Source organism: Borostomias antarcticus, assembly GCF_949987555.1.
Source record: "Borostomias antarcticus genome assembly, chromosome: 5".
In the NCBI taxonomy this organism is placed as follows: domain Eukaryota; kingdom Metazoa; phylum Chordata; class Actinopteri; order Stomiiformes; family Stomiidae; genus Borostomias; species Borostomias antarcticus.
This window is the reverse complement of record NC_140238.1, coordinates 2,562,402-2,574,488: the sequence shown is the minus strand read 5'-3', so window position 1 is coordinate 2,574,488 and position 12,087 is coordinate 2,562,402. Positions and strand designations below refer to the sequence as shown.

The 12,087-nt window shown below is 46.5% G+C and overlaps 1 protein-coding gene across 1 annotated transcript; it reads right to left on the bottom strand.

Moving 5' to 3' along the window:
* Positions 1–1,565: 1,565 nt before the first annotated feature.
* On the bottom strand, positions 1,566–9,320 carry exd1 (exonuclease 3'-5' domain containing 1; the record flags this gene model as incomplete). The annotated part of the gene is made up of 11 exons (XM_084438356.1): positions 1,566–2,261; positions 2,573–2,764; positions 2,872–3,015; positions 3,588–3,668; positions 4,138–4,242; positions 5,047–5,133; positions 5,601–5,668; positions 5,837–5,919; positions 7,148–7,199; positions 7,374–7,442; positions 9,191–9,320. 11 exons carry the CDS (start codon positions 9,318–9,320, stop codon positions 1,566–1,568), a joined length of 1,707 nt encoding a protein of 568 aa, XP_084294482.1.
* Positions 9,321–12,087: the final 2,767 nt, after the last annotated feature.

Below are 12,087 nucleotides of genomic sequence, written 5' to 3'. Positions count from 1 at the left end.
AAAAGCATCAGACCATGCCGTGCGAATCGTGCTACAGATAAAGTTCAACTATTCACTGCATTCAGTCGTACTGCCTTGTCAAGCTTCATTTCCCGTTCTTACACATTGTACTGAAGTCAGAGAAAGACTCGGGTTCCACGGTGAATCCAACATGAGGCGTTCTATCCCGCTGTACGCAGACCGAGCGGTGTCCGAGGCCGGAGTGTGAGGTGAGGCAGACGAGGATCCAGGCCTTCGCAGACGCCGAGGAGGAGGAGCCGGCTGCCGAGAGATGTGTCTTTGTGCTCCATTCCCTCCCGGTTAATTAAAGCCCTACTTTATGTTGCATGCTTTCAATTAAGAGGCCCTGGCAAGGGCCCAAGTATCGAGATAACCATGGCAATAAGATGTGATTAACGTGGGGGCCCGTTTGTGTCGCCATCCCCACCGCTGTTTCAATGCGCTGTATTGTTTTAATATCCTGTTTTGATCCCGACCACACCTCTGAAGATCCATTCAAAATGTGTGTGCGTGCGTGTGTAGAACATATCTAATATCCGCGTATGGCACCTCATAAAGGAAGCTGATGGTAGATCGACGGTGAGATTTGCCTTTGTGTCCCTTGTTAAAGATGGCAGGTGTTGGCCACTTGTGATCGTCACCATCTGAACTGCATGACTGATTAACGCTACAGACGGGCGACATCAATTTAATCATGACCAGGCCGAGGGCTCGCCCTGTGCCAACTCAAATGGCTTCCAGTCATCTGGAATCTGTAAAAGCACCATCCAAGAACAATGTTTTTGCTCAATTAACAGCAAATCCATCAATGCCTTCCTTTGCTTTCAACCTCACTTAGCTGTGACACAGAAGCCAAGTCAATCTATCATCCTCAGCTAAACCGATTGTGGTTTACGGAGTGTCTGGTTGTACATGTGATAATACTGTAGCAATCAGGTTAGATCATAACTCAAACAAATCAAGCCAAAACAGAGGGAGGCAGAATAACAATAAAAAGCACCCTGAACTAGTGTTTAATCAAAAGTAAACAAACTTGGGACCAACCGAAGCATATAAACAAACCTAAACCTGCCTCAGTACAAGCTCAGGTAAATAATAACAACCAGATATCATGGATGCTACATTTTAAATAGCTAATAACATACATCAACATGTCCCCCCCCAAAATAAACTATTTCCATTTGCGATAGAAAGAACCACAGAATAAACTGATATCTTTAAGCCTTGTAACAAAAGTGGACTAGTCTAGTAACAAAACATTACTATTTACTGCCATCTACTGGCCTATAAAGGCTAAACATGACAAAAAGGATCTAGTTTTCCCAGTCAAAACACAGTCCCTGATTGGCCCGGTCAAAACGTAATTTTGAGAATAATCATTTGAGATGGGGGGGGGGGGTGGTGAGCTCGCGAGATCAGGATGGTCTCACCAGGCTAGAGCGGCAGACCCTGGCGCTGAAATTAAACTAACCATCCTCGGGAGTGGGGGTTAGTTAGTAGAGGTGGGCCGATCTGGCGAGACCGAGGCGCAAACCCTGGAAGATTTGACAACAGGAACCCTTTTATTAGATCCTTTTGAAAGAGCTGAAGGAGAGGACCGGGGGATTGTGGGTAAAGAGGCCTCTCCCCAGGCCGGGGAAGCCCACGCCCGGGGTGGTGGTGGCAGGCTGCTGGGGCGCGGCTCCCTGGGCGGGGCCGGGCATGGATCCCGGGTGAGAAGGACGGGCCGCCTCCCCCCTCCCCGCGGAGGCCGGGGACATCGCGACCGCCCCGGGGTTCTCTCTCGGGACGTGGGCGGGGGGCTGGGGCGAGAGGCCACGCCCCAGGGAGGGGCCGGCGGGGAGGGGCCTCCCTCTGCCCATTGTGTCCATGAGTATCTCCATGAGTCCCGGCCCTCCAGCGGGAGCCACCTCGCCGGCCGTGGACAGCTGCTTCCCGAGGCTCGGCCGGGCCTCTGGGGCCTCCGGGGCCGGGGGGGAGCGGGGGTCCGGGGCCCTCTGGATGCTGGCGGGCTGGACGCCGTCCACCCCGAACCCTGACGCCGGGGCCGGGCTCTCCGTGGCCGGGGGGCCGGTGGAGTCTGGCTGCTTGCGGGGGTCCGCGTCCCGGGCGTGGCCCTCTGCGGGGGGGGCGGGCCGGGGCTTGAAGCGCTCCAGCAGGCCCTGCTGGGTGACGGGGTAGCGGTCCATCGCCCGCTCCTGACGCTCCTGCCTCATGTTCTCCAGCTCCCTCAGCTCCTTGGGCAGCTCCCAGACATCGCCCTGCAGGTAACACACACACACACACACACACACACATCAACTTTCATATACTAGTTCTGTGTTAATGTGTGAGTGAGGAGTGAATGTGTGTGTGTGTGTGTGAGGTGTGTGAGAGTGAGTGAGTCTGTGTGCGTGTGTGTGAGAGTGAGTGTCTGTGTGTGTGTGTGAGTGAGTCTGTGTGCGTGTGTGTGAGAGTGAGTGTCTGTGTGTGTGTGTGAGTGAGTCTGTGTGTGTGTGTGAGTGAGTCTATGTGTGCGTGTGTGAGAGTGTGTGTGTGTCTGTGTGTGTGCGTGCTTGTATGTGTTTCTCACTGTGCCGATGTTCCCCAGGTGTCCAGGCTCTTGGCGGCTGCCCTCCAGGTAGGCGTCCACCAGGGCCGTGTAGTCGTCCATCAGGCTGTCCAGCAGCACCAGCCTGAGAGGCTGCAGGTGGATCACCGACAGAGCCATCACCTTCAGCAGCGACATGGGGCACGGGCGCACGTACCACACCTCCTTGTCCTCCTGGCGCACACACACACACACACGCATTACGAGTACAGCAGTTCCAGGACACGCGTCCGCTACGACTGAACAGTTACCCTCTCTCACCACTAGGTGGGGTACGGTACCCTGGTCAGCTGGGACTTGACGTCGAGGGAGAAGAGTCGTGACAAGGGCATCTTCATATGGAGGCTGACCACCTCCTGCAGGCTGCTGACCCGGTCCGGGAGGAAGCCCCCCGTCTCGGAGTAGAAGCACATGGCGTCCGCCACCTAGCGAGACGCGCGAAACACGGAGACACGGATCAGTCTGGGAAGAGAGGGACGTTCGCTGTACTGTACCCCGCTCAGACATGGATGAATCCTAAATTAATCTTGTTTATTTGTCATAATAGTTTGTAGAGAACATGATACGGTTAAGAGTATTGTGTTCTACGGCTCTTCTCTGTCCTGGCCCCGCAGTGGTGGAACGAACTGCCCACTGATGTCAGGACAGCGGAGTCGCTGCCCATCTTTCGCCGCAGGCTCAAAACTCACATCTTCAAGAAGTACTACAACAATCCTCCCTCCTAAGCACCTATTGTATTTGAGATTGCTATTCTTGCACTTTGCCTTCAGCACTAGATTATGCTCTTAGTCACTTGTTTTAGAAAGAAGATGAACTTGTGAGTTCTGGCCAGTAGTAGTACATTGGCTTTTCCTACGTTTAATTAAATTATTGTTAGTCGCTTTGGATAAAAGCATCAGCTAAATGACTGTAATGTAAAGTACTGACTAGGCGTGCGTGCGATGATGCTGGGACACCGGCCCACCTGTAGGAGCTCTCTATAGGGTATGTGGAGTACCTGTGTGTCAAACACGTTGGTGAGTTTGACTCCAAACTGAGCCATCAGACACCCGGCGATGCTCCGGCAGTCATGGGTGACCTGGGCAGCAGACACAAACCAACTAGGGTGTTCAAACAGACGCTAACTACTAATCATGTTAATAGTTAATCCACTAAAGATGAAGGTTGCCGATAAGAATTTACTCGAGTAAGATTTGGTTACTTGATTAATGCTTGTTAATGGAACATAACTTTTTTGGGGGGAACGGACGTTATCAACGGGAGTTGCGTGAAATGTAATCATGATTAAAGGTCTGACTGCACATGAGGGCGCCACGCCATGTCGTGAAGGCTAACTAGGATGCCGGGAAATTTCAACGACACAGCGGAAGAAGACACAAAAATGAAGCGAGCAAAGCGCAGTCCGGCGCGGGACGTTCGTATCAATTAATCAACTATCGTTTGTTAAGGTTAACAGCTATCGATCAATGAAATTCCTTGAAATTTGCAACCCATGTAACTACAAAACGAGGCAGTTTATTTCTCATTGACCCGTCGACCTGACTCACCTTTAATATGTGGTTACTTTGGAGGATCATGGACAAGCCATTTTTGAAAGCTCTCTCCCCAAGTATGAGGACGTCAAAGAGGTACACCTTCGTTTTAGTGGCAATCTAAACAGGGAAGATGTGTGTCATCTGAATGGTTCAATTCACAATGTATGACAAGACTGTCTCTCTCCCTCTCTCAAGACTGTCTCTCTCCCTCTCTCAAGACTGTCTCTCTCCCTCTCTCAAGACTATCTCTCTCCCCCTCTCAAGACTGTCTCTCTCCCTCTCTCAAGACTGTCTCTCTCCCCCTCTCAAGACTATCTCTCTCCCTCTCTCAAGACTGTCTCTCTCCCTCTCTCAAGACTGTCTCTCTCCCTCTCTCAAGACTGTCTCCCTCCCTCTCTCAAGACTGTCTCTCTCCCTCTCTCAAGACCGTCTCTCTCCCTCTCTCAAGACCGTCTCTCTCCCTCTCTCAAGACTGTCTCTCTCGCTCTCTCAAGACTGTCTCTCTCCCTCTCTCAAGACTGTCTCTCTCCCTCTCTCAAGACTGTCTCTCTCCCTCTCTCAAGACTGTCTCTGTCCCTCTCTCAAGACTGTCTCTCTCCCTCTCTCAAGACCGTCTCTCTCCCTCTCTCAAGACCGTCTCTCTCCCTCTCTCAAGACTGTCTCTCTCCCTCTCTCTCCCTCTCTCAAGACCGTCTCTCTCCCTCTCTCAAGACTGTCTCTCTCCCTCTCTCTCCCTCTCTCAAGACTGTCTCTCTCGCTCTCTCAAGACGCGTGCACACGCACGCACACACACACACACACACACACACACACACACACACACACACACACACACACACACACACACACACACACACACACACACACACACACACACACACACACACACACACACACACACACACACACACGTTGACTTGCCTGTACCCAGCAGAGTCTTTCGTGTTGGAAGGTCCCGAGTCCATCTGCTCCAATACCGATCACCTGCTGCTTCCGAATGTGCATCACCTGAGCAGCACAGCCAATCAGGTACCAGGTCAGAGGTCATAATCCACTTTACTAATTCACATAGTTAATTTTCCTGGGAAAAGCTATCCCAAGTTGTCAGTGTACTTCTGCAAGATCGGGCACTGAACCACGGACAATTTAAAATACAAATACAACTTGTTACAGTAGGCTATTCAATGTTTGTCGTTGGTTGATCTATTTATTTGTCTTTGTTCTGTAATGTGTTTACATTTGTAATTTTTTTTTTTTTTTTTTGATCTTCTTCCTTGTTTGATCTCATGCACTTATTTTTTGTGTCAGCATGACTGTATTATTAGGTTATATTTCTTAAAATGTGTCTAAATAATTCCGTAAGGGATGCCGTGTTGTGATGGCTGGACACGAAAATACAATTATTCATTCATTCATTCATTCATTCATTCATTCAATCATACAGCTATAGCTACTGTAAGGTTATAGCTACTCACAGCAGGCCCAAACTTTTCGTGAAAATCGTCAACGACCACAAAGTTTACATAGTGTTCATCGTCGTCATCTGAGGAAGGAACAGGGGAAGTTGCTTAACACATGGATCAATGTTCAGATTTTTTAAATAAATTAATAAAAATAAGAAAGAGGGTGCAGGCCAGGGTGGCAGTATGAGTCATAATTCACATTTTATTAGTAAGCCTCATAACGTATGAGCCCAGAATATGGTTCTGACCCAGTATGAGGCTCTTGCGGTAGGGCTGGAACTCTGCCACCGTCAGGTAACCCGACTTGGCCCGGCGGTCCGCATCGGCAGCCCTGAACCACGGGATTACAGTCATCCAGAACGGACCTGGTCAGAGCTACTGGACCACGGGATTACAGTCATCCAGAACGGACCTGGTCAGAGCTACTGGACCACGGGATTACAGTCATCCAGAACGGACCTGGTCAGAGCTACTGGACCACGGGATTACAGTCATCCAGAACGGACCTGGTCAGAGCTACTGAACCACGGGATTACAGTCATCCAGAACGAACCTGGTCAGAGCTACTGTACAGCAGCAACACAAACCTGACAAATGGCAATTTTACATTAAGAATGACGATAAAAGGCAAATCGATATCATAATAATTGACTTACCCACTCTTTATTGCCGGGGGGAATTCCACTGAAAGATTATTGGCGGAACGTTAGAAAACATGACTCTTGATAACTAGAAATGGTGCTCAGAGAGCACAGACCTCCGCCCCTGAATGCATTTCGTGGCACTAACGCGCCAACATTGAATGGGATCTAAATAGGCTCTGTGCACCAGCTCCACTACTTCCTGAAAGGAAGTGGGCATCTTAATTTCCTGTCCTATACTATTGTATCAAGTGATTTATCAGGTGTGCGCTGGGTCTGCCGCACACCTGATCAATCACTTTATCCAATAGTATAGGACAGGAAATAAAGATGCCCACTTCCTTTCAGGAAGTAGTGGAGCTGGTGCACAGAGCCTATTGGCCCATGCCACACCCCTCCACCGAGTTTCATGAAAGGCAGTCTGCTAGTTTTTGCGTAATCCTGGTTCAAAAAAATGAATGGAGGTGAATGGCCGGTCGTGTTTGGGCGGAACGGGGACCTGACTTGTGATTCGGATCCGCTCGAAAATTGAATGGGTTCCAAGTTGGACCATGCTACACCCTTGCGAGTTTTGTGAAAATCGGTCCAGTAGTTTTTTGTGTAATCCTGCTAACAAACAAACACATGCATGCACACATACTGTAGGGCTGGGTATTGTTCAAAATTTTTCAATACGATACCTTTTTCGATACCTTGAGTTCGATACTGATACCAAAACGATACCTTTTTCCATACCTAGACTAATAAAAGCACATTTTGTAATGCAATCACCTGAATGTTTTTACGATTATGAATGTCTTTTTACAATAAGTTTTCCCAATATAAATTCCAAATGTTATGTATTGCGTGGTGTCGCTGGAAAGGTAGCAGCTATAAAACGGGGATCGAATGTTTTAAGATCTTTCGATACCTCGATACCTAGCAGTGTTTCGGTCGATACCACAAAGGTATCGAATTTCGATACCCAGCCCTATGCACACAGCCACACCACTTAAAACATTACCTCACGCCCTGCGCTGGCGTTGGAGCGGAGGTTATTACATTAGGTAGCTATACAGAACATGCCATTTGATTTGAGCCAACATTAAGCAGCATTAACGTTAGCTGGCACAACATGAAATTACACTTACAATTACAATCTTACCATTGAGAATTTCATGTCCAAAGAAGAGTTTCACTCCAGGGAACTTTCTTCCATTCTTGATATCAACAACTATAACAGACAAGGGCCACAAATCATCATGTGACCATTCTACTCTGTGACAGGCAGGACCAGTCGGTACCTGCGTTAAAACCAGGTGACACCGACACACCCACCCGCATTCATTTTGTGATTAAGATCATCTGAGTCACCACGGAGTAGAGCCACGACTTACACCTGGCCTAAATGACACCCACAATATCTTCACACAGAGACTGTTAGTATGCTTCTCAAGCTACTGCCAGAATGCTAGTGTGCTTCTCAAGCTACTGCCAGACAGTTAGTATGCTTCTCAAGCTACTTCCAGGTTGTTAGTATGCTTCTCAAGCTACTTCCAGGCTGTTAGTATGCTTCTCAAGCTACTGCCAGACAGTTAGTATGCTTCTCAAGCTACTTCCAGGTTGTTAGTATGCTTCTCAAGCTACTTCCAGGCTGTTAGTATGCTTCTCAAGCTACTGACAGGTGTTTGCCTAGCATTACTTAGTCACTCAAGGTGACATGATGTAGCAAGGTATGCATTTCAAACTCATCATGATGAGATGGATTGTTTTAAATAAGATTGTAGTAACATCTGCTTTTGTACGTAGAGCAGACGGTTGGTCCCCTGCTGAGGCAAGCTAAAGAGGGGGGGGGGGGCTTTGTCTCTGGTTTAGGGATGAACCGATATGAAAACTGGCAGTAGCTTGAGAAGCATACTAACAGCCTGGAAGTAGCTTGAGAAGCATACTAACAGCCTGGAAGTAGCTTGAGAAGCATACTAACAGTCTGGCAGTAGCTTGAGAAGCATACTAACAGCCTGGAAATAGCTTGAGAAGCATACTAACAGCCTGGAAGTAGCTTGAGAAGCATACTAACAGTCTGGAAGTAGCTTGAGAAGCATACTAACAGTCTGGCAGTAGCTTGAGAAGCATACTAACAGTCTGGCAGTAGCTTGAGAAGCATACTAACAGCCTGGAAGTAGCTTGAGAAGCATACTAACAGCCTGGAAGTAGCTTGAGAAGCATACTAACAGTCTGGCAGTAGCTTGAGAAGCATACTAACAGCCTGGAAGTAGCTTGAGAAGCATACTAACAGTCTGGCAGTAGCTTGAGAAGCATACTAACAGCCTGGAAGTAGCTTGAGAAGCATACTAACAGTCTGGCAGTAGCTTGAGAAGCATACTAACAGCCTGGAAGTAGCTTGAGAAGCATACTAACAGTCTGGCAGTAGCTTGAGAAGCATACTAACAGTCTGGCAGTAGCTTGAGAAGCATACTAACAGTCTGGCAGTAGATTGAGAAGCACACTAACAGTCTGGCAGTAGCTTGAGAAGCATACTAGCAGCCTGGAAGTAGCTTGAGAAGCATACTAACAGCCTGGCAGTAGCTTGAGAAGCATACTAACAGCCTGGCAGTAGCTTGAGAAGCATACTAACAGCCTGGAAGTAGCTTGAGAAGCATACTAACAGTCTGGCAGTAGCTTGAGAAGCATACTAACAGCCTGGAAGTAGCTTGAGAAGCATACTAACAGCCTGGCAGTAGCTTGAGAAGCATACTAACAGCCTGGAAGTAGCTTGAGAAGCATACTAACAGTCTGGCAGTAGCTTGCTTTCGAGCCACCAGTCAAGAGTTCGTTCCCACAGGCAAGACACCATCTTTAGCCACCTATACTAGCTGAATTAGTATGCTAAAGCATGTTAGCTGTTAATGAAGCATGGCTGACTGCAAAATCGTGATGTGCATGGGAACTTGTGTAGCTAGTTGATAGGGTTATGTCTCTTACCGTCCTCCAAAACCACAGTTTTGTTCTGGTTTATACGCTGCACGATGCCACGGATAGTGGTTGTTTTAAGGGTTAGTTGTATTTCCTGTCTTTTAAAGCTGTCCATAAACTGGACGTCATCCATGGTCATTTTGATCCTGAAAAACTGAGTCCAGAATGAAGCTAACACACCCGCCGCCTTTCTACGCTCTACTTTCTACGCTCTACTTTCCACGCTCTACTTTCTACGCTCTACTTTCTACGCTCTACTTTCCACGCTCTACTTTCTACGCTCTACTTTCCACGCTCTACTTTCCAGCGCAACGATTGCTGATTTTCAGCCACGCGCCAGACCCAAGTGTGTATCTCTCATGGATGTGGTATCTCTGCAGGCCGGAGACTTCGAGGGGGCGGGTCAACTGTCAATCATTTTTTACTTTGGCCAATCACAGGCTGACAATCGTCTTGTCAATCAAAAACTAATTTCGCCTGAAACGGTTGTCAATCACTTTCTATTTGGCGAATCGCCTTTCTCTAAGGGCGTGGTGGAAATGACGCTATAGCTAGTTCGCTAGCTATTTACATTTGCTAGTTACGTAGCTAGCTAAGCTAATTAATAACGTAGCTAGCTATCTATTGACTTCGTTTGCTATAGTTAGCTTGCTAGTTACGTAGGCCTAATGCAATTTGTTATGGAGTTAGATTGACTGGATTACATGACTGTGTGTGAGAGAGATTATATTTTTTAATGCAAATCATGTATCTTGAAAGACTTAATAAATCATGATGATGAAAGCCTTACCAAGACTCCGCTTGGTATTCTCTTAGTAGGCTTATGATCAATGTAATGGAGGCTTGTGGGTAGAGGCTAGCAATGGCTTCACTAGCCCAGTAGTCCAGGCATTTTATGAGACAAAAGGGGTCAATATGGAAAAAATTGCAACAGAAATTATTTCAACTGTTTTAGTGTCATACATATGTATATATATATACTATATCATACTTCCGCTGGATGACTCGAGTAGCATGCTGTATTTTCTCGCATACTACACGCGTTTTGTGGAACAGTAGGTACTATATAGTATGTAGTATGCCTACTATATAGTGCCTACTATATAGCAAGTAGCAGGTAGTATGCATTTCGGACACGGCCATACCCTTCTCGCCAGACCACCGCAGCGCCTATGCGTCACATACGGGTACTTCAAAAACGTCATGGCCGCGCCCCTTTTGAATCATTGACTCAATTAATCATTCATCTCTCAATCAAATGAATCACTCAATCAAATGTCACATGACAGTGAAAGTCATGTCAATTAAAACCCACACCAAAATACTGATTCAACAATATTTTATTTTTTTGTCTATAATTTCATTCATTGGATTTTTTACAGTGCACTGTGTCAACAAGTCGCAACACAAGCTCAGCGCGTTTTCAATTTTTCCAAAAGTAGCCAAAAACACAGCTTGTTGGTGGTATAATATATACTATAGACCTCTGTAGCATAGATTCAACAACGGGATCAACACTGATCATATTTCCACCGTTTGTAGGGCCAAGAGGGGCCTTCAGCCATCTTTTCTTCCTCCCCTAATGCTCCCAAGGAAAACTGTTCTCACCTGAACACACTCCTCGTCCAGAATAAACCTTCAATGCCGTTGTACTATGCTCATAATAGCAAAAACATGTCACATTATTACATATTGTGAGGCCATGTTTGTTGACATTATTTTTTATATCCTATAATTTAAGTGGTTAACAACATAGACCAAATTTACCAGTAGCCTAGTAGTAGTAGTAGTAGTAGTAGTAGTAGTAGTGGTAGTAGTAGTAGTAGTAGTAGTAGTAGTAGTAGTAGTAGTAGTAGTAGTAGTAGGCCTAGTACTGCAATTTTGTCCCTCTACTGGTGTGGGCGATTTGTTGTAGACCTAGCCCTCAAAATAAGAATACTGACAAGCATTTAGAAAAAACATTATAAGTGTTTTCTATGGCAAATTCTGGTAGATGTAGCCTACTAGGGTAATTACTTAATTGGCGTTTATTTCTTCCCACTGATGATCTAATCAGCTGGGCAGTTCTTGTGGCTGACAACCTACCTTTTTTTCCTCCACAATGAAAGTGATTTTTGTACTGCAGCAAAGCATATAACCAAGACTCAACTTTTAGGCTACTTCAATAGCCTATGCTATTCCTATTTCTAGAAAAAGATTTAGTGAGGGTACTTGAAGTAATAAATAATAAAATGATTCTCATTCAATTATTCAATTTGTTCTCTGCGTGGTCAGATCCGGTCCAATCAAAGAAAGTAGATGTGACCCATCTCGGCTTCCATTCAGAAATAGTTCCAATGGCGATCTCTGTCAAGACGCAATTCGGCAACAATGATGAAACACGCCATGTTCTTTCCTTCTTTGATTTATTGGGTGGATTGACATTCCTCTGCAGACGGCAGAGCAACAGGCTCTCCTTCGGTCCACAACTCGTAGGCTAGGTACTGGGAACCGGGAAGAGAATACCAGATTTAAAAAACAACAATAGGCTACTTGGATAGGCTAAACATGTTAGTAAGATTTAATTAGGCTATGTATGTTTATTGTGTCATTGAAGCACAGACCGCTACATAACTCTGGTAACAAACACAGGCCATTCATTCAGTGTTTACCCTACTAGCCTATAGCCAAAATAATTGGACATTTGGCTATAACATTATAAATAAATAGCCTAACATTATAACGTTAAAATTTGAATGCTTGCCCATTATATTACAGAAGTCCATCCATCCATCCATCCATCCATCGTCATCCGTTTACCCGGGGTCGGGGGGGGGGGGGGCAGACATCCCTTTCCCTAGCAGCATCAACCAGCTGTACCTGGGGAATCTTTAGCAAAATAACCAAAATAACCGACCTCAGGGAGA